At 44.3% G+C, this 27,483-nt stretch overlaps 1 protein-coding gene across 1 annotated transcript; it reads left to right on the forward strand.

The window, feature by feature from the left end:
* The first annotated feature begins 23,872 nt into the window (after window positions 1–23,872).
* On the forward strand, window positions 23,873–27,004 carry LOC123060160 (probable folate-biopterin transporter 8, chloroplastic). The gene is made up of 2 exons (XM_044482737.1): window positions 23,873–24,452; window positions 25,825–27,004. The coding sequence occupies exons 1-2, from the start codon at window positions 23,999–24,001 to the stop codon at window positions 26,883–26,885; spliced, it is 1,515 nt and encodes a 504-aa protein (XP_044338672.1). The 5' UTR covers window positions 23,873–23,998; the 3' UTR covers window positions 26,886–27,004.
* Window positions 27,005–27,483: the final 479 nt, after the last annotated feature.

Here is a 27,483-nt window from a genome sequence, read left to right on the forward strand (position 1 = left end):
TGTACACTAAAATTAAATTGCAAGAGCAGAAACTACTCGCAAGACAAGCTCAATGCCAACCAAAGGATTATTCTCCTAATGCACCCATTCGTTTTCTCCTGCTAGAGCTAGACTCCCCTCCCTAGCACAATTGTGGCTGTGGAGTTGTTGTCCTCATGGTCTTAATCACAAGACTGCTCTCTAGTGCTAATTAAATTCTTCTTTACCTCTTCCCAGCTTACCTTTCATGTGGCTTCTACCTGTAGGCTGTAGCGTTGTAAATGAATTCAGCATATAAATCTAGATGCTCAGGGCTACCAATTTCAGTCATGCTCTGTTTTCATTGCATTGTCAATATGTTTCTTTGTCAGGAAATCTTTTTCATTGAGTAATCTATAATCCCTGCCGTAGCTTGAGGGCTACAACGGGGATGGCGGCGTGGTGCGCTTGAGGACGGCGGTGGGTGCGCATGATGGTGCGGTTCCGTGGGCTTGGGAGGCGAGAAAAATAGGGAAGTACGGGGTGGTGGAAATGAGAAAATAGAGGAACTGATCAGATCATGCCTTCTTTTATTTTTTGAGGGACTAGCAATCAGATCGTGCCTTCTCTCCTAGAATAAGATTTTCTCTACAAAACCAATAGATTTTACGTGCCTTTTATTTCAATTTTCTTTTCTTTTGAGGGCTTTCAATTTTCAAAGGGTTGGAATCTTTGACCTACATGGTGTAACAAACATTTCCTACGCCTAATTTTAGTTTTTTCCACCTGATTTTCGGGATGGACACGGTCCGGGCCACTCCAGGCCGGTCCGGTCCCTGACCGAGCCGCCGTTTGGACCATTGATAGACCAGAACAAGCAGCGTTGCGGTCCTCGTTTGATCATTTCTTGCATTGGACCGACAGTGGTAAAGCCTGGGTCGGAACAAGAGGACTGCCCATGGTGGCGGTGGCGGTGAGGTGATGACCACAACGGCGGCTAGAGATAACTCAGGGCATTAATCGGAGGGGGCACGAGAGGGGAAAGAGAGGGTGAGTCACGGCGAACTCCATGGAGTGGTTGGAGAGACCGGGGAAGTAGGGACGACGACGTAATCGACGATGAACGACACCGGCTAGAGTCGGGGAAGGAGGACGATGGCAATGGCTTCGGGGAGAATCCAACCGGTTCCTTTTGCGGGGGAAGTAAAGATGAAGATGAAGGAGCTCCTGGACACGGTGGCTCATCGCGAGGAGGCCGGTGGCTACGTCGGCGAGGTGTTTTTTTCTAGTGCCATGTCATGCGTGCATGCTGGGGGGAGGGCTGACAGGGACTAGAGAGGAGCCAATGGCGGGGCAGAAAAATAGGGCAGGCGGCAGAGGCGAGAAGGCATAGTGGGTGAGGGTGACTTGGTGCGTGCGAGGAGCCGCCGACAGCATGGAGACCGAGGCGTGCATGACATGACCTGGTGTGTGTCTATGTTTTTTAGCGAAATGTGATGTGGTGTGTGCATGTGCGTGGGCTAGGCTCCATCCATGTACTGTAGAAAATGTAATACTATACACAACGACAACCTTTGCATTTGTCGAGTACATCTTCTTCGACATGTACACGGATGCCAAACATACTCTCCTCTTTAGCTACATTTCAGTCAGCTGGCTTTTCAATTTTAGGTCAGTCGATTTTGAGTGGAGGAGAAGGAATGGCCTCGCCGGAGAGAAGGAAGGGGCTCGCTGTCATCACCCCATTATCTATCTTAGGGTTCTGGGAGGGGGCGGTGGTGGACGACGATGGTGGGGGCGGTCGTGTGGCTTTGCGAGAGAAGAAAACTAGATGGGGGCAGGGCTAGAGGGTTAGTCGGGGGAGGTGGCAAGCCTGGTGGTGGGAGGAGGTCAAGGGGAGGGCGGGGCGGTGAGGCGGTCGCCGGCAGCGGAGGCTGGCGGTTCGGCCTGGCTGGAGGGCGGCCAGAGGAAGAAGATGAACAGTGTGCATCGGGTTTCAGGTGGGAGATGACTGCAGATCCGTTGGATCAAGATCGAACGGTTCACGTAGAATCGACTGGTCACAAAAACTATTCAGTCGACTGACGCGTAGTCATTCCACATATGTTCATTTTAATGCCTTCTGCAATATCCCCTATATTAGTCAAGTTTGCACTCATCATCAACTGGTAAGGATCTCGCCTAGCTTAGCCAACATGGTATAAAGGTTTTATCCTTTTGTCGGCCTAACATTGTATTGTTTAGTACCAATTTTTTAAGCATCCAATTAATGATGAAATTTACTTATGTGGAAATTATTTGAAATGTAACATTGGTCGTTCCACATCTTAATTGACGTTGTCCATTGAAACATATCACCGAGAGTGCAAGTTTACTATCAGTTATTGCTATCCCCCGTCGGGTATTTGCTGAAATAACCGAGAGTCACACATGTACCGTCGGCCATTTCCACTCGAGTTTTGTTTTCACCGTCGGCTATTAAATTTCACCGTTGGGTATTACATGTAATCCCCATGGGTGTAGCAAAAACCATCGGACATTATATTGAACCGTCGGGCATTAAGTTGGATATCCGAGAGTTGGGTTTCCACCGTCGGGCAATTTAGTATACCGTTGGCCATTGGTAGTAATACTTGTGAGTTGACAATAACCGTCGGCCATTGACACTATCATCGGCTATTATTGTAATAACCGACGGTCCGTCGGCTATTCTATTTCACCATCGGAAATATGGGAATTTCTAGTAGTGAGAGTGGTACGGTAATCCTGTTCTGGAGGTTATGTTACTAGACCATGACAAACCTACGAACTATGAAGAAGCGATGGTGAGCCCAGATTCCGCAAAATGGCTTGAGGCCATGAAATCTGAGATGGGATCCATGTATGAGAACAAAGTGTGGACTTTGGTTGACTTGCCCGATGATCAGCAAGCCATTGAGAATAAATGGATCTTCAAGAAGAAGACTGACGTTGACGGTAATATTACTGTCTATAAAGCTCGACTTGTTGCAAAAGGTTTTCGACAAGTTCAAGGGATTGACTACGATTAGACTTTCTCACCCATAGTGATGCTTAAGTCTATCCGAATCATGTTAGCAATTGCCGCATTTTATGATTATGAAATTTGGCAAATGGATGTCAAAACTGCATTCCTGAATGGATTTCTAGAAGAAGAGTTGTATATGATGCAACCGGAAGGTTTTGTCGATCCAAAGGGAGCTAACAAAGTGTGCAAGCTCCAACGATCCATTTATGGACTGGTGCAAGCCTCTCGGAGTTGGAATAAACGCTTTGATAGTGTGATCAAAGCATTTGGTTTTGTACAGACTTTTGGAGAAGCCTGTATTTACAAGAAAGTGAGTGGGAGCTCTGTAGCATTTCTGATATTATATGTGGATGACATATTGTTGATTGGAAATGATATAGAATTTCTGGATAGCATAAAGGGATACTTGAATAAGAGTTTTTCAATGAAAGACCTCGGTGAAGCTGCTTATATATTGGGCATCAAGATCTATAGAGATAGATCAAGACGCTTAATTGGACTTTCACAAAGCACATACCTTGACAAAGTTTTGAAGAAGTTCAAAATGGATCAAGCAAATAAAGGGTTCTTGCCTGTGTTACAAGGGGTGAAGTTGAGTAAGACTCAATGCCCGACCACTACAGAAGATAGAGAGAAGATGAAAGATGTTCCCTATGCTTTAGCCATAGGCTCTATCATGTATGCAATGCTGTGTACCAGACCTGATGTGTGCCTTGCTATAAGTTTAGCATGGAGGTACCAAAGTAATACAGGAGTGGATCACTGGACTGCGGTCAAGAACATCCTAAAATACCTGAAAAGGACTAAGGATGTGTTTCTCGTTTATGGAGGTGACAAAGAGCTAGTCGTAAATGGTTACGTCGATGCAAGCTTTGACACTGATCCGGATGATTCTAAATTGCAAACCGGATACATGTTTACATTGAACGGTGGAGCTGTCAGTTGGTGCAGTTCTAAACAAAGCGTCGTGGCGGGATCTACGTGTGAAGCGGAGTACATAGCTGCTTCGGAAGCAGCAAATGAAGGAGTCTGGATGAAGGAGTTCATATCCGATCTAGGTGTCATACCTAGTGCATCGGGACCAATGAAAATCTTTTGCGACAATACTGGTGCAATTGCCTTGGCGAAGGAATACAGATTTCACAAGAGAACCAAGCACATCAAGAGATGCTTCAATTCCATCCGGGATCTAGTCTAGGTGGGAGACATAGAAATTTGCAAGATACATACGGATCTGAGTGTTGCAAACCCGTTGACTAAGCCTCTTCCATGAGCAAAACATGATCAGCACCAAGGCTCCACGGGTGTTAGGATCATTACTGTGTAATCTAGATTATTGACTCTAGTGCAAGTGGGAGACTGAAGGAAATATGCCCTAGAGGCAATAATAAAGTTATTATTTATTTTCCTTATATCATGATAAATGTTTATTATTCATGCTAGAATTGTATTAACCGGAAACATAATACTTGTGTGAATACATAGAGAAACAGAGTGTCACTAGTATGCCTCTACTTGACTAGCTCGTTGATCAAAGATGGTTATGTTTCCTAGCCATTGACATGAGTTGTCATTTGATTAACGGGATCACATCATTAGGAGAATGATGTGATTGACTTGACCCATTCCGTTAGCTTAGCACTCGATCGTTTAGTATGTTGCTATTGCTTTCTTCATGACTTATACATGTTCTATGACTATGAGATTATGCAACTCCCGTTTACCGAAGGAACACTTTGTGTGCTACCAAATGTCACAACGTAACTGGGTGATTATAAAGGTGCTCTACAGGTGTCTCTGAAGGTACTTGTTGGGTTGGCGTATTTTGAGATTAGGATTTGTCACTCCCATTGTCGGAGAGGTATCTTTGGGCCCACTCGGTAATGCACATCACTTAAGCCTTGCAAGCAATGCAACTAATGAGTTAGTTGCGAGATGATGTATTACGGAACGAGTAAAGAGACTTGTCGGTAACGAGATTGAACTAGGTATTGAGATACCGACGATCGAAACTCGGGCAAGTAACATAACGATGACAAAGGGAACAACGTATGTTGTTATGCGGCTTGACCGATAAAGATCTTCATAGAATATGTGGGATCCAATATGAGCATCCAGGTTCCACTATTGGTTATTGACCGGAGACGTGTCTCGATCATGTCTACATAGTTCTCGAACCCGTAGGGTCCGCACACTTAATGTTTCGATGACAGTTATATTATGAGTTTATATGTTTTGATGTGCCGAAGGTTGTTCGGAGTCCCGGATATGATCACGGACATGACGAGGAGTCTCGAAATGGTCGAGACATGAATATTGATATATTGGAAGCCTATATTTGGATATCGGAAGTGTTCCGGGTGAAATCGGGATTTTACCGGAGTACTGGAGGGGTTACCGGAACCCCCCGGGGGTTAATGGCCATAGTGGGCCTTAGTGGAGAAGAGGAGAGGCGGCCAGGGCAAGGGCCGCGCACCCCTCCTCCTAGTCCGAATAGGACAAGGAGAAGGGGGCGGCGCCCTCCCCCCTTTCTTCTTCTCCTCCACCTCTTTCCCCTCTTCTCCTAATCCAACAAGGAAAAGGGAGGGAGTCCTACTCTCGGTGGGAGTAGGACTCCTCCTAGCGCGCCCCTCCTGGCCGGCCGCACCTCCCCCCTTGCTCCTTTATATACGGGGGCAGGGGGCACCCTAGAGACACAACAATTGATCGTTTGATCTTTTAGCCGTGTGCGGTGCCCCCCTCCACCATAGTCCACCTCGATAATACTGTAGCGATGCTTAGGCGAAGCCCTGCGTCGTTAGAACATCATCATCGTCACCACGCCATCGTGCTGACGAAACTCTCCCTCAACACTCAGCTGGATCGGAGTTCGAGGGACGTCATCGGGCTGAACATGTGCTGAACTCGGAGGTGTCGTGCATTCGGTACTTGATCGGTCGGACTGTGAAGACGTACGACTACATCAACCGCGTTGTGCTAACGCTTCCGCTTTCGGTCTACGAGGGTACATGGACAATACTCTCCCCTCTCGTTGCTATGCATCACCATGATCTTGCGTGTGCGTAGGATTTTTTTTTGAAATTGCTACGTTCCCCAACAACCACCCTATCATACCACATCACAACCATTTCAATAGCATGTTGGCACGCAAGGTAAACCATTATAAGCTCCTAGCTAATTAAGCATGGCACAAGCAACTATAATCTCTAATTGTCATTGCAAACATGTTTATTCATAATAGGATGAATCAGGAATGATGAACTAATCATATTTACAAAAACAAGAGAGGTCGAGTTCATACCAGCTTTTCTCATCTCAATAAGTTCATCATATAATCATCATTATTGCCTTTCACGTGCACGACCGAATAGTGTGGACAATAATAATAGTGCACGTGCATTGGACTAAGCTGGAATCTGCAAGCATTCAATTCAAGAGAGAAGACAAGGTAATATGAGAAATTTGTTAGATAAACAATAATACATATAAGAGCCACTCAACATTTTCAATATGGTCTTCTCCTCTCGACCCCCAAAGAACAAGAAAAGAAATAAAAGTATTTACACGGGAAAGCTCCCAACAAGCAAAAGAAGAACGAGAAATCTTTTGGGTTTTCTTTTTAATTACTACTACTACAGGCATGGAAAGTAAACTAACTAAAATCTACAACTAATATATATTTTTTTCTTAAGGTTTTTCAAACACACAAGAAGAAAACAAGAAAATGAAAATAAACTAGCATGGATGGTACAATGAAAAAGTATGAGCGCCGACAACTAGCATGGGTGTGTGAATACGGATGTAATATTGGTGAGAAATACGTACTCCCCCAAGCTTAGGCTTTTGGCCTAAGTTGGTCTATGGCCATGGCTGGCCTGGCGGATATCCAAAGTTGTAGCTGGGATCGTACTGAGATGCAGCGGCAATTGCCTGATGAGCTGCAGCTTGGAGGCGAGTTGTCTCCGCCCTCCTCTCGTACTCGGTCGCCTCCTCCCTGGTTATAACATATCTCCCCTTTACCTAAAAGTCAAAGAAAGTAGGAGCAGGGAGAGCGATGTGATAGGTGCGTCGTCTGTCAAAGATTAGTCGGTATTGGGGGAACTGATCGTTCCTCTCAACAAACTGATGACGAACCATAGCCTCATAATCTAGATAAGAAGGAGGCAACTCACTATCATGTCCACGTATGGGTATCTCAAGAAAGTTAGCTATACGGGTTGCATAAATTCCACCAAAGAAATCTCCATGAATACGATTATTATGCAACCTACGTGCAACGATAGCCCCCAAGTTGTATTGTTTATCTCCTAAACAGCGCTTCTGAGAACGCTAAGATTAGGCACACACATGTGACATGCTTCATCTTTACCATTAATGCATCTACCTATGAAGAGAGCAAAATAATGTATAGCAGGAAAATGAATGCTCCCTATGGTAGCTTGCGTCACATCTCTAGATTCCCCCACAGTTATACTAGCAAGAAAATCTCTAAATTTATATTTGCGAGGTTCACTAACATCTTCTAAGTCCATGGTATAAGATTTATCAAAAAGATCAAACAGGACAGTTTGAGAATTGCGTGATGATGAGAATTTAAACCTTCTCACAAATGAATCAGTTAAATAGAGGTATTGACGGCACTTATCTGCCTCGAAGCTCTCCAGATCAGCATTACGCACATATGCATCAAATTCCTCTTTAATTCTTGCTTGGATCATGAAATCCTCTGACGGACATTCATAAGGCCGCACTTGAGCGTCTCTTGGTGGTTCCTCATCCGCATCGCGTATTGCGAGTCCAGGTGCATGCTTCCTTGAAGAACCACATTGGTACATTTTCCTAAACATATTTCTTCCTCTGAAAAATTTCTGAAATTTTTAGTAACTTCAAAATAAAAGTGAACCAAACTCAGCAATATTGATCGCAACTACTCCTACAAGCGCCTAGAGGCAATATCATGCATTAAAACTACTTTTGACCACATAAATTTGACATGCAAGCTCAAGAACAGGGTCACCTAAGCAGCAAAAATATGAAATGAATAAAGCACTAGAACAAAAACTAATTGGACCATTGGAGGAGTCACATACCAAAGAACAATCCCCCAAAGTAGTTTTGTGAATGGAGCTTTGAGCAAGGAGATCGAAAATGGCAGCAATATGAGCTTGGACTCGGGTTTGAGCTGGCTAGTGATGATTTTGGAAAGAAGAAGGAGTGTGTGGTGCCTGGAATAAGTGGAGGGGAGCCACTCTGGGCCCACAAGGCAGGGGGCGCGCCCTCCACCCTCGTGGCCAGGTGCTTGCTCCCCTGATGTGTTCTCAGTGCCAGATATTCTCAAATATTCCAGAAAAAAACATATTTAAATTTCAGGGCATTTGGAGAACTTTTATTTTTGGGGTATTTTTTATTGCATGGATACTTCAGAAAACAGACATAATATACTATTTTTGCTTTATTTAATATAAATAACAGAAAGTAAAAAGAGGGTACAAATAGTTGTGTTCATTTCTAAATTCATCCATCTCATGCTCATCAAAAGGAATCCACTAACAAGGTTGATCAGGTCTTGTTAACAAACTCATTTCGAATAACATGAAACCGGAGAATTTTCGAATAACACTAGGTTACCTCAACGGGGATATGCATGTCCCCGATAATAAGAATATCATATTTCTTCTTGACAGTAGGAAGCGGAAATTCAAAACCTCCAATAGTAATTGTTGAATTTTTTCCAATAGAATTGATATTGTTGACTTGAGGTTGTTTCCTCAAAAAGTGTACCGTATGCTCATTACCATTAACATGAAAAGTGACATTGCCTTTGGTGCAATCAATAACAGCCCCTGCAGTATTCAACAAGGGTATTCCAAGAATGATAGACATACTATCGTCCTTGGGAGTATCAAGAATAACAAAGTCCGTTAAAATGGTAACGTTTGCAACCACAACAGACACATCCTCACAAATACCGACAGGTATAGCAGTTGATTTGTCAGCCATTTGCAAAGATATTTTAGTAGGTGTCAACTTATTCAAATCAAGTCTACGATATAAAGAGAGAGGCATAACACTGTTGGGGAACGTAGTAATTTCAAAATTTTCCTACACACACGCAAGATCATGGTGATGCATAGCAACAAGAGGGGAGAGTGTTGTCTACGTACCCTCGTAGACCGGAAGCGGAAGCGTTATGATAACGCGGTTGATGTAGTCGAACGTCTTCATGGCCCGACTGATCAAGCACCGAAACTACGGCACCTCCGAGTTCTAGCACACGTTCAGCTCGATGACGATCCCCGGACTCCGATCCAGCAAAGTGACGGGGAAGAGTTCCGTCAGCACGACGGCGTGGTGACGATCTTGATGTTCTACTGTCGCAGAGCTTCGCCTAAGCACTACTACAATATTATCGAGGACTATGGTGGAAGGGGGCACCGCATACGGCTAAGAAAATAATCACGAGGATCAACTTGTGTGTCTAGAGGTGCCCCCCTACCCTCGTATATAAAGGAGCAAGGGGGGTGCGGCCGGCCCTAGGAGGAGGCGCGCAGGAGGAGTCCTACTCCTACCGGGAGTAGGACTCCCCCCCTTTCCCTAGTTGGATTAGGACTTGAGGGGAAGGAGGAGAGGGAAGAAAGGAAAGGGGGGGCGCCGCCCCCCCTCCTTGTCCAATTCGGACTTGGGGGGAGGGGCGCGCGGCAGCCCCTAGGCCTCCTCTCCTCTTCCTCCACTAGGCCCATTAAGGCCCATTAGGTTACCTGGGGGTTCCGGTAGCCTCCCGGTACTCCGGTAAAATGCCGATTTCACCCGGAACACTTCCGATGTCCAAACATAGGCTTCCAATATATCAATCTTTATGTCTAGACCATTTCGAGACTCCTCGTCATGTCCGTGATCACATCCGGGACTCCGAACAAACTTCGGTACATCAAAATATATAAATTCATATTGAAACTGTCATTGTAACGTTAAGCGTGCGGACCCTACGGGTTCGAGAACAATGTAGACATGACCGAGACACGTCTCCGGTCAATAACCAATAGCGGAACCTGGATGCTCATATTGGCTCCTACATATTCTACGAAGATCTTTATCGGTCAGACCGCATAACAATATACGTTGTTCCCTTTGTCATCGGTATGTTACTTGCCCGAGATTCGATCGTCGGTATCTTAATACCTAGTTCAATCTCGTTACTGGCAAGTCTCTTTACTCGTTTCGTAATACATCATCTCACAACTAATTCATTAGTTGTAATGCTTGCAAGGCTTATGTGATGTGCATTACCAAGAGGGCCCAGAGATACCTCTCCGACAATCGGAGTGACAAATCCTAATCTCGAAATACGCCAACCCAACATGTACCTTTGGAGACACCTGTAGAGCTCCTTTATAATCACCCAGTTACGTTGTGACGTTTGGTAGCACACAAAGTGTTCCTCCGGCAAACGGGAGTTGCATAATCTCATAGTCATAGGAACATGTATAAGTCATGAAGAAAGCAATAGCAACATACTAAACGATCGGGTGCTAAGCTAATGGAATGGGTCATGTCAATCACATCATTCTCCTAATGATGTGATCCCATTAATCAAATGACAACACATGTCTATGGTTAGGAAACATAACCATCTTTGATTAACGAGCTAGTCAAGTAGAGGCATACTAGTGACGTTTAGTTTGTCTATGTATTCACACAAGTATTATGTTTCCAGATAATACAATTCTAGCATGAATAATAAACATTTATCATGATATAAGGAAATAAATAATAACTTTATTATTGCCTCTAGGGCATATTTCCTTCAGTCTCCCACTTGCACTAGAGTCAATAATCTAGATTTACACAGTAATGATTCTAACACCCATGGAGCTTTGGTGCTGATCATGTTTTGCTCGTGGAAGAGGCTTAGTCAACGGGTCTGCTACATTCAGATCCGTATGTATCTTGCAAATCTCTATGTCTCCCACCTGGATTAGATCCCGGATGGAATTGAAGCGTCTCTTGATGTGCTTGGTTCTCTTGTGAAATCTGGATTCCTTTGCCAAGGCAATTGCACCAGTATTGTCACAAAAGATTTTCATTGGACCCGATGCACTAGGTATGACACCTAGATCGGATATGAACTCCTTCATCCAGACTCCTTCGTTTGCTGCTTCCGAAGCAGCTATGTACTCCGCTTCACATGTAGATCCCGCCACAACGCTTTGTTTAGAACTGCACCAACTGACAGCTCCACCGTTTAATGTAAACACGTATCCGGTTTGTGATTTAGAATCGTCCGGATCAGTGTCAAAGCTTGCATCAACGTAACCATTTACGATGAGCTCTTTGTCACCTCCATATACGAGAAACATATCCTTAGTCCTTTTCAGGTATTTCAGGATGTTCTTGACCGCTGTCCAGTGATCCACTCCTGGATTACTTTGGTACCTCCCTGCTAGACTTATAGCAAGACATACATCAGGTCTGGTACACAGCATTGCATACATGATAGAGCCTATGGCTGAAGCATAGGGAACATCTTTCATTTTCTCTCTATCTTCTGCAGTGGTCGGGCATTGAGTCTTACTCAATTTCACACCTTGTAACACAGGCAAGAATCCTTTCTTTGCTTGATCCATTTTGAACTTCTTCAAAATTTTGTCAAGGTATGTGCTTTGTGAAAGTCCAATTAAGCGTCTTGATCTATCTCTATAGATCTTAATGCCCAATATGTAAGCAGCTTCACCGAGGTCTTTCATTGAAAAACTCTTATTCAAGTATCCCTTTATGCTATCCAGAAATTCTATATCATTTCCGATTAGTAATATGTCATCTACATATAATATCAGAAATGCTACAGAGCTCCCACTCACCTTTTTGTAAATACAGGCTTCTCCAAAAGTCTGTACAAAACCAAATGCTTTGATCACACTATCAGAACATCTATTCCAACTCCGAGAGGCTTGCACCAGTCCATAAATGGATCGCTGGAGCTTGCACACTTTATTAGCTCCCTTTGGATCGACAAAACCTTCCGGCTGCATCATATACAACTCTTCTTCCAGAAATCCATTCAGGAATGCAGTTTTGACATCCATCTGCCAAATTTCATAATTATAAAATGCGGCAATTGCTAACATGATTCGGACAGACTTAAGCATCACTACGGGTGAGAAGGTCTCATCGTAGTCAATCCCTTGAACTTGTCGAAAACCTTTTGCGACAAGTCGAGCTTTGTAGACAGTAACATTTCCGTCAGCGTCAGTCTTCTTCTTGAAGATCCATTTATTCTCAATTGCTTGCCGATCTTTGGGCAAGTCAACCAAAGTCCACACTTTGTTCTCATACATGGATCCCATCTCAGATTTCATGGCCTCAAGCAATTTTGCGGAATCTGGGCTCACCATCGCTTCTCCATAGTTCGTAGGTTCATCATGATCTAGTAGCATGACTTCTAGAACAGGATTACCGTACCACTCCGGTGCGGATCTTACTCTGGTTGATCTACGAGGTTCAGTAGTATCTTGTTCTGAAGTTTCATGATCATCATCATTAGCTTCCTCACTAATTGGTGTAGGTGTCACAGAAACCGGTTTCTGTGATGTAGTACTTTCCAATAAGGGAATAGGTACAATTACCTCATCAAGTTCTACTTTCCTCCCACTCACTTCTTTCGAGAGAAACTCCTTCTCTAGAAAGTTTCCGAATTTAGCAACAAAAGTCTTGCCTTCGGATCTGTGATAGAAGGTGTATCCAATAGTTTCCTTTGGATACCCTATGAAGACACATTTCTCCGATTTGGGTTCGAGCTTATCAGGTTGAAGCTTTTTCACATAAGCATCGCATCCCCAAACTTTCAGAAACGACAACTTTGGTTTCTTGCCAAACCACAGTTCATAAGGCGTCGTCTCAACGGATTTTGATGGTGCCCTATTTAACGTGAATGCGGCCGTCTCTAAAGCATAACCCCAAAATGATAGCGGTAAATCAGTAAGAGACATCATAGATCGCACCATATCTATTAAAGTACGATTACGACGTTCGGACACACCATTACGCTGTGGTGTTCCGGGTGGCGTGAGTTGCGAAACTATTCCGGATTGTTTCAAATGTACACCAAACTCGTAACTCAAATATTCTCCTCCACGATCAGATCGTAGGAATTTTATTTTCTTGTTACGATGATTTTCAACTTCACTCTGAAATTCTTTAAACTTTTCAAATGTTTCAGACTTATGTTTCATTAAGTAGATATACCCATATCTGCTTAAGTCATCTGTGAAGGTGAGAAAATAACGATATCCGCCACGAGCCTCAACATTCATCGGACCACATACATCTGTATGTATGATTTCTAACAAATCTGTTGCTCTCTCCATAGTACGGGAGAATGGTGTTTTGGTCATCTTGCCCATAAGACACGGTTCGCAAGTACCAAGTGATTCATAATCAAGTGGTTCTAGAAGTCCATCAGTATGGAGTTTCTTCATGCGCTTTACACCGATATGACCTAAACGGTAGTGCCACAAATAAGTTGCACTATCATTATCAACTCTGCATCTTTTGGCTTCAACATTATGAATATGTGTGTCACTACTATCGAGATTTAATAAGAATAGACCACTCTTCAAGGGTGCATGACCATAAAAGATATTACTCATATAAATAGAACAACCATTATTCTCTGATTTAAATGAATAACCGTCTCGCATCAAACAAGATCCAGATACAATGTTCATGCTCAACGCTGGCACCAAATAACAATTATTTAGGTCTAATACTAATCCCGAAGGTAGATGTAGAGGTAGCGTGCCGACGGCGATCACATCGACTTTGGAACCATTTCCCACGTGCATCGTCACCTCGTCCTTAGCCAATCTTCGCTTAATCCGTAGTCCCTGTTTCGAGTTGCAAATATTAGCAACAGAACCAGTATCAAATACCCAGGTGCTACTGCGAGCATTAGTAAGGTACACATCAATAACATGTATATCACATATACCTTTGTTCACCTTGCCATCCTTCTTATCCGCCAAATACTTGGGGCAGTTCCGCTTCCAGTGACCAGTCTGCTTGCAGTAGAAGCACTCAGTTTCAGGCTTAGGTCCAGATTTGGGTTTCTTCTCCTGAGTAGCAACTTGCTTGCTGTTCTTTTTGAAGTTCCCCTTCTTCTTCCCTTTGCCCTTTTTCTTGAAACTAGTGGTCTTGTTGACCATCAACACTTGATGCTCCTTCTTGATTTCTACCTCCGCAGCTTTCAGCATTGCGAAGAGCTCGGGAATTGTCTTATTCATCCCTTGCATATTATAGTTCATCACGAAGCTCTTGTAGCTAGGTGGAAGTGATTGGAGAATTCTGTCAATGACGCAATCATCTGGAAGATTAACTCCCAATTGAATCAAGTGATTATTATACCCAGACATTTTGAGTATATGCTCACTGACAGAACTGTTCTCCTCCATCTTGCAGCTATAGAACTTATTGGAGATTTCATATCTCTCAATCCGGGCATTTGCTTGAAATATTAACTTCAACTCATGGAACATCTCATCTGCTCCATGACGTTCAAAACGTCGTTGAAGTCCCGATTCTAAGCCGTAAAGCATGGCACACTGAACTATCGAGTAGTCATCAGCTTTGCTCTGCCAGACGTTCATAACATCTGGTGTTGCTCCAGCAGCAGGCCTGACACCCAGCGGTGCTTTCAGGACGTAATTCTTCTGTGCAGCAATGAGGATAATCCTCAAGTTACGGACCCAGTCCGTGTAATTGCTACCATCATCTTTCAACTTTGCTTTCTCAAGGAACGCATTAAAATTCAACGGAACAACAACACGGGCCATCTATCTACAATCAAACATAAACAAGCAAGATACTATCAGGTACTAAGTTCATGATAAATTTAAGTTCAATTAATCATATTACTAAAGAACTCCCACTTAGATAGACATCCCTCTAATCCTCTAAGTGATCACGTGATCCAAATCAACTAAACCATGTCCGATCATCACGTGAGATGGAGTAGTTTCATTGGTGAACATCACTATGTTGATCATATCTACTATATGATTCACGCTCGACCTTTCGGTCTCCGTGTTCCGAGGCCATATCTGTATATGCTTGGCTCGTCAAGTATAACCTGAGTATTCTGCGTGTGCAACTGTTTTGCACCCGTTGTATTTGAACGTAGAGCCTATCACACCCGATCATCACGTGGTGTCTCAGCATGAAGAACTTTCGCAACGGTGCATACTCAGGGAGAACACTTCTTGATAATTAGTGAGAGATCATCTTAAAATGCTACCGTCAATCAAAGCAAGATAAGATGCATAAAAGATAAACATCACATGCAATCAATATAAGTGATATGATATGGCCATCATCATCTTGTGCTTGTGATCTCCATCTTCGAAGCACCGTCATGATCACCATCGTCACCGGTGCGACACCTTGATCACCATCGTAGCATCGTTGTTGTCTCGCCAATCTTATGCTTCCACGACTATCGCTACCGCTTAGTGATAAAGTAAAGCATTACAGCGTAATTGCATTGCATACAATAAAGTGACAACCATATGGCTCCTGCCAGTTGCCGATAACTCGGTTACAAAACATGATCATCTCATACAATAAAATTTAGCATCATGTCTTGACCATATCACATCACAACATTCCCTGCAAAAACAAGTTAGACGTCCTCTACTTTGTTGTTGCAAGTTTTACGTGGCTGCTACGGGCTTAAGCAAGAACCAATCTTACCTACGCATCAAAACCACAATGATAGTTTGCCAAGTTGGTGTTGTTTTAACCTTCGCAAGGACTGGGCGTAGCCACACTTGGTTCAACTAAAGTTGGAGAAACTGACACCCGCCAGCCACCTGTGTGCAAAGCACGTCGGTAGAACCAGTCTCGCGTAAGCGTACGCGTAATGTTGGTCCGGGCCGCTTCATCCAACAATACCGCCGAACCAAAGTATGACATGCTGGTAAGCAGTATGACTTATATCACCCACAACTCACTTGTGTTCTACTCGTGCATATAACATCAACACATAAAACCTAGGCTCGGATGCCACTGTTGGGGAACATAGTAATTTCAAATTTTTCCTATGCACACGCAAGATCATGGTGATGCATAGCAACGAGAGGGGAGAGTGTTGTCTACGTACCCTCGTAGACCGGAAGCGGAAGTGTTATGACAACGCAGTTGATGTAGTCGTACGTCTTCACAGCCCGACCGATTAAGCACCGAAACTACGGCACCTCCGAGTTCTAGCACACGTTCAGCTTGATGACGATCCCCGGACACCGATCCAGCAAAGTGATGGGGAAGAGTTCCGTCAGCACGATGGCGTAGTGACGATCTTGATGTTCTACTGTCACAGAGCTTCGCCTAAGCACTACTACAATATTATCGAGGACTATGGTGGAAGGGGGCACCGCACACGGCTAAGAAAATGATCACGAGGATCAACTTGTGTGTCTAGAGGTGCCCCCTGCCCCCGTATATAAAGGAGCAAGGGGGGGTGCAGCCGGCCCTAGGAGGAGGCACGTAGGAGGAGTCCTACTCCTACCGGGAGTAGGACTCCCCCCCTTTCCCTAGTTGGATTAGGACTTGAGGGGAAGGAGGAGAGGGAAGAAAGGAAAGGGGGGCGCCGCCCCCCCCCCCCTCCTTGTCCAATTCAGACTTGGGGGGGAGGGGCGCGCGGCAGCCCCTAGGCCTCCTCTCCTCTTCCTCCACTAGGCCCATTAAGGCCCATTAGGTTACCGGGGGGTTCCGGTAGCCTGCCGGTACTCCGGTAAAATGCCGATTTCACCCGGAACACTTCGATGTCCAAACATAGGCTTCCAATATATCAATCTTTATGTCTCGACCATTTCGAGACTCCTCGTCATGTCCGTGATCACATCCGTGAGTCCAAACAAACTTCTATACATCAAAATATATAAATTCATATTGAAACTGTCATCGTAACGTTAAGCGTGCGGACCCTACGGGTTCAAGAACAATGTAGACATGACCGAGACATGTCTCCGGTCAATAACCAATAGTGGAACCTGGATGCTCATATTGGCTCCTACATATTCTACGAAGATCTTTATCGGTCAGACCGCATAACAACATACGTTGTTCCCTTTGTCATCGGTATGTTACTTGCCCGAGATTCGATCGTCGGTATCTTAATACCTAGTTCAATCTCATTACCGGCAAGTCTCTTTACTCGTTTCATAATACATCATCTCACAACTAACTCATTAGTTGTAATGCTTGCAAGGCTTATGTGATGTGCATTACCGAGAGGGCCCAGAGATACCTCTCCGACAATCGGAGTGACAAATCCTTATCCCGAAATACGCCAACCCAACATGTACCTTTGGAGACACCTGTAGAGCACCTTTATAATCACCCAGTTACGTTGTGACGTTTGGTAGCACACAAAGTGTTCCTCCGGAAAACGGGAGTTGCATAATCTCATAGTCATAGGAACATGTATAAGTCATGAAGAAAGCAATAGCAACATACTAACCGATCGAGTGCTAAGCTAATGGAATGGGTCATGTCAATCACATCATTCTCCTAATGATGTGATCCCGTTAATCAAATGACAACACATGTCTATGGTTAGGAAACATAACCATCTTTGATTAACGAGCTAGTCAAGTAGAGGCATACTAGTGACGTTTAGTTTGTCTATGTATTACACAAGTATTATGTTTACAGATAATACAATTCTAGCATGAATAATAAACATTTATCATGATATAAGGAAATAAATAATAACTTTATTATTGCCTCTAGGGCATATTTCCTTCAAAGACTAACACTGGCTCCAAGATCACATAAGCAGTTTTAACATAGTTTCTTTTAATGGAGCATGGTATAGTTGGTACTCCTGGTTCTCCAAGTTTCTTTGGTACTCCATCCTTAAAAGTATAATTAGCAAGCATGGTGGAAATTTCAGCTTCCGGTATCTTTCTTTTATTAGTAACTATTTAGCATATTAGTCAAACGCATACGCAAAAAGATAGGTCTAATCGTTTCAGCAAAGCGCTCAAAATCCTCATCATCCTTTTTTGGATGGTTTAGGAGGAAAGGGCATGGGTTTCTGAACACATGGTTCTCTTTCTTTACTGTGCTTCCTAGCAACAATGTCTCTCTTATCATAACGTTGATTCTTTGATTGTGGGTTATCAAGATCAACAGCAGGTTCAATCTCTACATCATTATCATTACTAGGTTGAGCATCAAGATGAACATCATCATTAACATTATCACGAGGTTCATGTTCATTACCAGACCGTGTTTCAGCATCAGAAATAGAAATATTACTGGGATTCTCAGGTGTGTCAACAAAAGGTTCACTAGAAGCATGCAAAGTCCTATCATTTTTCTTTTTCTTCCTTTTAGAAGGACTAGGTGCATCTATAGTAGTTCTCTGAGAATCTTGCTCAATTCTCTTAGGGTGGCCCTCGGGATACAAAGGCTCCTGAGTCATTTTACCACCTCTAGTCATAACTCTAACAGCATTATCATTCTTATTATTTAATTCATTGAGCAAATCATTCTGAGCTTTAAGTACTTCTTCTACTTGAGTGGTAACCATAGAAGCATGCTTACTAATAAGTTTAAGTTCACCTTTAACACTAGCCATATAATCACTCAAGTATTCAATCATGTAAGCATTATGTTTCAATTGTCTACCAACATAAGCATTAAAATCTTCTTGCTTAACCATAAAGTTATCAAATTCATCCAAACATTGGCTAGCAAACTTAGCAAGAGGGATTTCAGCTTTATCATATCTATAGACAGAATTTACCTTTACTACCCGTCTCGGGTTATCAAGATCACGTATTTCTTCAACAGGCGGCAAATTAAGACCATGTATTTCTTCAATAGGAGGTAAATTCTTAATATCTTTAGCTTTTATACCTTTTTCTTTCATAGATTTCTTTGCCTCTTGCATATCTTCAGGACTGAGAAATAGAATACCCCTTTTCTTCGGAGTTGGCTTAGGAGTTGGTTCAGGAAGTGTCCAATTATTTTTATTAGTCAACATATTGTTCAATAGAATTTCAGCTTGATCGACAGTTCTTTCCCTGAAAACACAACCAGCACAACTATCCAGGTAATCTCTGGAAGCATCGGTTAGTCCATTATAAAAGATATCAAGTATTTCATTTTTCTTGAGAGGATGATCAGGCAAAGCGTTAAGTAATTGGAGAAGCCTCCCCCAAGCTTGTGGGAGACTCTCTTCTTCAATTTGCATAAAATTATATATCTCCCTTAAAGCAGCTTGTTTCTTATGAGTGGAGAAATATTTAGCAGAGAAGTAGTAAATCATATCCTGGGGACTACGCACACAACCAGGATCAAGAGAATTAAACCATATCTTAGCATCACCCTTTAATGAGAACGGAAATAATTTAAGGATATAATAGTAGCGAGTTTTCTCATCATTAGTGAACAGGGTAGCTATATCATTTAATTTAGTAAGATGTGCCACAACAGTTTCAGATTCATAGCCATAGGAAGGATCAGATTCAACCAAAGTAATTAACTCAGGATCAACAGAGAAATCATAATCCTTATCAGTAATAAAGATAGGTGAAGTAGCATAAGCAGGATCATATTTCATTCTAGCATTCAAAGTTTTTTGTTTCAGCTTAGCTAAAAGTTTCTTAAGATCACTTCTATCATTGCAAGCAAGAAAGTCTCTAGCAGCTTCTTCATCCATAACATAACCCTCAGGAACAACAGATAATTCATATATAGGGGGAGAATCTTCATCATCACTTTCATCAATATTATCAGTTTCAGTAATTTCATTCTCTCTAGCCCTAGCAAGTTGTTCATCAAGAAATTCACCTAGTGACACAGTAGTATCAAGCATAGAAGTAGTTTCTTCATAAGTATCATGTAAAGCAGAAGTGGCATCATCAATAACATGGGACATATCAGAATCAATAGCAGAAGCAGGTTTAGGTGTCGCAAGCTTACTCAAAACAGAAGGTGAATCAAGTGCAGAGCTAGATGGTAGTTCCTTACCTCCCCTCGTAGTTGAGGGATAGATCTTGGTTCTTGGATCTTTCAAATTCTTCATAATGATAAGCAGATATAAATCCCAAGTGACTCAAAGAATAGAGCTATGCTCCCTGACAACGGCGCCAGAAAATGTTCTTGATAACCCACAAGTATAGGGGATCGCAACAGTTTTCGAGGGTAGAGTATTCAACCCAAATTTATTGATTCGACACAAGGGGAGCCAAAGAATATTCTCAAGTATTAGCAGATGAGTTGTCAATTCAACCACACCTGGATAACTTAATATCTGCAGGAAAGTGTTTATTAGCAAAGTAATATGATAGTAGTGGTAACAGTGGCAAAAGGTAACGGTAGCAAAAGTAATATTTTTGGGTTTTATAGTGGTGGTAACAATAGCAACAGAAAAGTAAATAAGCGAAGAACAAGTATATGAAAATCTTATAGGCATTGGATCGGTGATGAAGAATTATGTCGGATGCGATCAATCATGCAACAATTATAACATAGGGTGACACAGAACTAGCTCCAGTTCATCAATGTAATGTAGGCATGTATTCCGAATATAGTCATACATGCTTATGGAAAAGAACTTGCATGCCATCTTTTGTTCTACCCTCCCGTGGCAGCGGGGTCCTATTGGAAACTAAGGGATATTAAGGCCTCCTTTTAATAGAGTACCGGACCAAAGCATTAACACATAGTGAATACATGAACTCCTCAAACTACGGTCATCACCGGGAGTGGTCCCAATTATTGTCACTTCGGGGTTGCCGGATCATAACACATAATAGGTGACTATAGACTTGCAAGATAGGATCAAGAACGCTCATATATTGATGAAAACATAATAGGTTCAGATCTGAAATCATGGCACTCGGGCCCTAGTGACAAACATTAAGCATAGCAAAGTCATAGCAACATCAATCTCAGAACATAGTGGATACTAGGGATCAAACCCTAACAAAACTAACCAGCAAGCCTACGATGGAATTACTCACGCACGGCGGTGAGCATCATGAAATTGGTGATGGAGGAAGGTTGATGATGACGATGGCGATGGATTCCCCTCTTCGGAGCCCCGAACGGACTCCGGATCAGCCCTCCCGAAAGAGTTTAGGGCTTGGCGACGGCTCCGTATCGTAAAACACGATGAATCCTTCTCTCTGGTTTTTTTCTCCCCGAAAGTGAATATATGGAGTCAAGGTTGAGGTCGGTGGAGCGTTAGGGGGCCCACGAGGCAGGGGGCGCCCAAGGGGTAGGGCACGCCCCCCACCCTCGTGGACAAGTGGAGCCCCCCTGACGTGGGTCTTTCTTTCAGTATTTTTTATATATTTCAAAATAATTCTCCGTTGATTTTCAGGTCATTCAGAGAACTTTTATTTCTGCACAAAAATAATATCATGGAAATTCTGCTGAAAACAACGTCAGTCCGGGTTAGTTCCATTCAAATCATGCAAGTTAGAGTCCAAAACAAGGGCAAAAGTGTTTGGAAAAGTAGATACGATGGAGACGTATCAGACGTCATCGAGCTGAACGTGTGCTTGTGAGGTGCCGTACGTTCAGTACTTGATCGGGACGGATCGTGAAGGTGTACGACTACATCAACCGCATTGGTAAACGCTTCCGCTTTCGGTCTACGAGGGTACGTAGACACACTCTCCCCTCTCGTTGCTATGCAACTCCTAGATATATCTTGCGTGATCGTAGGACTTTTTTTGAAATACTGCGTTCCCCAACACACTCGACGATCCTTTAATCGATTCCTTGAAATTGAGAACATGTTCTTCTGCACGCTCTGCGTGTACAAGAACCGCCTGCATCATCACCTTTTCATTCATGTAATCCTCCTCGTCAAGCGACTCCGTAGTAGTCATACAAGTACTCCATTCTGAATCCATTGCTTTAATGAAGGGAGAAAAATTGTCAAAATTTAGCTCGGGCATTTCACCAAACACTTGAGGGGCGTGGTAAGCCCACAGACGGCATCTGTAGTAGCGGATGGTACCTGCACGACGGACGTGCGAGAGGTGGAATGGCGGTGTAGGATAGGGAGGAAATGGATGCATTGCAAGGGGGAAAGGATGGATACACGACTCTGAGTGTGGTTTTGAATGGACCTGGGGTGTCACCGTCATACGTGGCAGAAGCCCAAACTCCCACAAAGCCCCTATTTACTTTTGGTTTGGGAAAAACGAACATGCGGACGTATCCATAGACCGATGCGTGACATTGTTGGATGCTTGCATCGTTCAGACAACTCAGTTCGGATGTTTGCGGGCTGTACATGCCCTCAACTTTGGAGCTAATATATATCATCTTTATCCTTGTTGAGACACGTGGTGACCTAAGGTTCGAAACTACTGTGCGGACGAAACTGCCTGCACGACAAGGGGACGACGGCCAAATCCAGCCGTCTGCTTCACTTTAATGTTGTGCATGGACGAGTTGATCTACGTTGTCGTTCACGAATCGTCCACACACCATCGTGTGTATAGCAGCGCTGCCTAAGGTTACATACGGTTTCTATACAGTACAACAACTAGACTCCGATGGAATCGTCGTGACAGACACACCCTTCACTTTTCTCTCGTCCTTCGCAAAGGCCTCGACCTCCGCCACTAGGTTACATACGATGACTTTGATTTTCCTCTCTAGGAGAGAAATGTCCCCGGAGGAATCGCTCTGCCAAAGAGTAAAAGTGCTCCTGCGCAAGTCCTATCTCGAGATGGCGGCACTCTGTCTTGAAAGTCTTTTTTTTATTTTTTTTCTAGGGTAAATGGGCTTATATACTAGAAGATGGGTACCGAAGGCTGGCCAGGGGCTCACAAGCCACCAGGGCCTGGGTGGCCCCCCTATGGTACTTCTTTGGTTCAATATTTTTTATTTATTCCAAAATAAATCTTCGTAAAATTTCAGCTCATTTGGGGATGTGCAGAATAGGTATCTCTGACATAACTTTTTCACATCCAGAATTTTAGCTGCTGGCAATCTCCCTTTTTATGTAAATCTTGCATATTAAGAGAGAAAAGACATTAGAATTGCTCCACAAAATGTTGTATTGATTAAAAACACTATAAATAACAGTAGGGAATCATGATGCAAAATGGACGTATCAACCTTCTCACCCGAGCTCGGCGCAACCCCATTGCTGATATGCAGCTTTGCGGACGTCCATAGTGGCTCGCCAAAGACAAAACCATTATCGTTGAATGAATCAAACAGGGCAACACTCCAGACAGGCCATCGAACTTTAGATCTGGCACCCCCGCACGACTAAGTCGTCGAAGGAGGAAACCATATCTGCCAACGACGAATCATGAACCCAACACACGGTTCACCATCTTCCAGATGCCGTCGATGCAGACCACAATCTGCATCTGCTTCTGGACACCTCCCAAGCTCCGCGTCGGCTCTGGAGCAAAGGCCGCCGCAACGGCAGAGCCCGAGGTCACAGGTCCACCACGAGGATGCCGCCGCCACGCTATCCTTACTTGAACAGACTGATTTTCAAATTCATCCACAATCATATGACCGATCACCTTGTCGAGAAATGATCCGAAGAACCTTTATTGAACGACGTCATTATCACCAGTGAAGCAAGACGATGAACAATCTATAAATCTAGACTATGAAGTCCTGTAAACAACCCACATGTGTGGATCCGACAACACCCTCACCATCGGCGAATGAGGTTGTCGGCGGATGGAAGCCGCCGGAGGACGGCGACGGAAGGAGACGCCCAGTCGGCTGCCGCGAAACCACCCAGTCTTTCTTCCTGAGAAAGAAAGAGTCTGGTACGGTGCGAATAAATCATCTTTGTCCTTGTTGAGACACGTGGTGACCCGAGGTTACATACGAGTTCCATACAGTACAGCTACAAGGCTCCGACGAAATCGTCGCGACAGACACACACACCCTTCACTTTTCTCTCCTCCTCCGCGAAGGCCTCGCCCTCCACCGGAAATGCTCTGCCTCTCGCCGCGCGCGCCGTGCCTCCCCGGTCCACACGCAAAGGCCTCGCCTTCCGCCGGCGCCGGCGGAGGCGGCAATGCTCACCGCCTGACGCTGCGCGCGGCGCCGCGGCGGTGGCGGCTCGTGAGGCCCCGCGGCTGCTCGGCCGCCGCGCCCGTGCCCGTGCCGGCGCCGCGGACGACCGCGGAGCGGTGGGGGTCGCTGCGGGAGATGCGGCGGGTGTGGTGGGTGTGCGGGGCCGGGTACTGGGTGCAGGGGTTCCGGTGCTTCCCGTGGCTGGCGCTCAACTTCCACCTCACCCGCGGGCTCGGGCTCAGCCCCGTCGCGCTGCAGCTGGTGCAGAACGCCGGCAGCCTCCCGCTCGTCGCCAAGCCGCTCTTCGGCGTCCTCTCCGACGCCGTCTACATCGGCCGCGAGCACCGCCTCCCCTACATCTCCATCGGAGGTGCTTAACTTCATCCGCCCCCTTTTTCCCCTTCCCCTTCCGCTTTACCACGATTGCGACCCCTTCTTCTTCCTCATTTGTTGGACATCGTTGTGTCCGTTCATTTTTTCCGATTCTTTCAAAATTCAACCGAAACATACGTGATAGTTCAGGTCATCTCGGCTTAAAATTCTCATCTCAGAAGTACTGCGCCGAATGAATATACTACTCCCTTACAAAAGTTTCAGGTATCTGTCTGAAATTGGAAATTCCTATGAGTACAAGGGTTCAGCAGCTGCAGATATGTTGTCCAATTTGACAAGAGCTGTGAAAACTAGGGAGGAGCTCCTGAGCTCAGTGATAGTGACAACGTTTAATTTCACGTATTCAAACCGCATATTCTTGTGAGTACCAATTTCACTGTGTGATAGGGATTGCCATTTGTCTCAAAAGATTGCTGTTTCTCTCTGTATTCTATTTCTGACCAACAGATTGGTCGAACTAATCCCTTGATAGCTGGGGGTCAGCTGTTGTAGACTTGTAGTTTAAGCAACTTCTACTAGAGCAGTCGGCACTTGTTCTAGAGAGAGAGAATTGTTTGGAAAGCAACATGGGTATATACTAGCGTAGTCGGCACTTGTTCATTCTAGAGGAAGAGTTGTCTGCATCATGGGTATCTACAGTAGTCGGCACCTGCCGGAGAGAAAGATACGTTTCGGAAACACACCGCACCTTCCTGCCCAGTGTGTGTGTACGCCACTCTTATTGCTGGTCACACATTTTGAGCTTCGCCAAGTTGGTAAATCCCGGAGATTACTTGCTCCTATTCTGGTGGCTCCGGATACTTGCATGTTTTACTCTGAATGATTGGTGGTCACACAATCTGAGCCTTGCCAAGAGAGTTCTCCAGAGGGCGCCCCGTGCCCTCTGTGGTGCTTGCGAGAGGTTGCTAGAGGCTGTTTTGTGGTCCACTAATCTCTGAAAGCTGCCTCTGAGATTCCCCACCCCCCATGCTACGCCTTACGGTGATTGGGACAGGTTCTTTGTGATGTTTGTCCTAGTTTAGGAGGATGATCCAAACGAAATGATGCCGATTTGTTTGTTTGTGTGTTTGTTACCTGCTGGTTTCCTGTTTCCTGTTCGTGACTATGTAAGAACACTTTGGTCCTATAACTTTTACTGTCGAGATATAAACACTGCTGCTGGTAAATTGCTGACAAAGTGAATAACAATCATATTTCCTAGTTCAGTGGTTATCTTTCTATGCAAACAATCTGTATTCTGAAAATTAAATGTTAAGTGCAGATGATCATTTTTAGGAAACGAAGCCTTAAAATCGAATGAATTGTTCAGTTGGTCTGTGCTAATGTTGGCTACTGTTGTGAACTTTCAGCATTACTTCAGCTTACTGCTTGGGGAACACTGGCGATCATGCCAGTTACGGGCGACACATTTCCAACTCACATGATATGCATTCTGATTGGAAATCTTGGAGCATCCGTGACGGAAGTTGTAAGCGATGCTGTTGTCACGGAGTTCAGCAGAACACAGAGGACCGGCGTACTACAGTCTTATGCATTCATAGGCCTGGCAGCTGGAGCCCTCCTAGGAAACTTGTCGGGCGGATACGTTCTGTTGAGAACGCAGGAACCAAAGATCATGTTCACAGCGTTCTCTGTCCTCCTTGGCCTCCAACTGGCACTCTCCATAGGCACAAAGGAAACACTGCCAAGCTCCCATGGAAGCTCCAGAAGCCTTCTTGTCAAGAGCTCATTGTCGGCCAATCTTCGAAAGCAATTCTCAAACCTGATGACAGCGGTCCGCGAGGAAAGGATATTCTACCCGCTTGCATGGATCATGACCTCGTTTGCTGTCGTGCCTGTTCTCTCTGGAACCATGTTCTGCTTCCAAACACAGCATCTGAAGCTCGACTCATCGATCATCGGCCTTTCAAAGGTCATGGGGCAGGTCATGGTCGTCTCCCTGACCGTCCTCTACAACCGCCATCTCAAAAGGATCCCCTTGAGGCGACTCGTGGGCGGAGTTCAGATAATGTATGCTTTCGCGGTGCTGTCGGAGCTGATCCTGGTGAAGCAAGTGAACCTTATGCTGGGGATACCAAATGAGGTGTATGTGCTTTGTTTCTCGGCTCTCGCCGAAGCGATCGCGCAGTTCAAGGTCCTGCCGTTCTCGATCTTGCTGTCGAGCCTCTGCCCCCCTGGCTGCGAAGGTTCGCTCTTCGCCTTCTTCACCTCTGGATTGGTCTTTTCGGCGATTCTGAGTGGTGTGTTTGGGGTTGGACTGTCTGCCCTGATTGGGCTGTCCTCTGGGGGCTACTCGAGCTTGCCTCTGGGTATTCTGCTGCAAAGTTTGGCCGCGTTGTTGCCTTTGGCGTGGCTGTCTTTTGTGCCTGAAAACTGGACTGCCGACGGGAAGATTGTAAAGCAAAGATGACGAGCATATTGACATCGGAAGTAGATCTTGTTAGGTACTGAATGACGTTGTACAGGAATTTCTTCTAGCCCAAGCAACTCAATGGGATTACATGTATAGGTATCCAAATGTGTTCTTTATTGACCTTCAGTGTACACAAAACACACACACAGATTCCAAAATAGGAAAATGCATCCAACTGCAAGGTGTAGGTACACCTAGGTCAGTATATACTTTCATTGGGTAGTGCACATGCTACTCACGCCGTCCCAAAATAAGTGTCGTTGGTTTAGTTAAAAATTTAGTACAAAGTTGTACTACATTAGCGACACTTATTTTGAGACGGTGAGAGTACTTTATAACTTTGAGTATGTTCATACACTATTTTATTTCTAGGATAGTGAGGTCCATGATTTTTTTTTACAACCAAGCCCATAGTTTTTAGTGGGTTTTTGAAAGATCTTCATATTTGAACAAGTTTGCCAAAAATGTGGTACACACTAGGTAACATCCTAGCTCAATAACAATGATAGACTACTCATATTAACAAGATGCACCTTCTTTTTTGTAAGTCGATCTTCAAAAAACTCCAAAGTTAAGTATGCTCAGCTTAAATTAT

The sequence above is a fragment of the Triticum aestivum genome, chromosome 3A, assembly GCF_018294505.1.
Source record: "Triticum aestivum cultivar Chinese Spring chromosome 3A, IWGSC CS RefSeq v2.1, whole genome shotgun sequence".
Lineage (NCBI taxonomy): Eukaryota > Viridiplantae > Streptophyta > Magnoliopsida > Poales > Poaceae > Triticum > Triticum aestivum.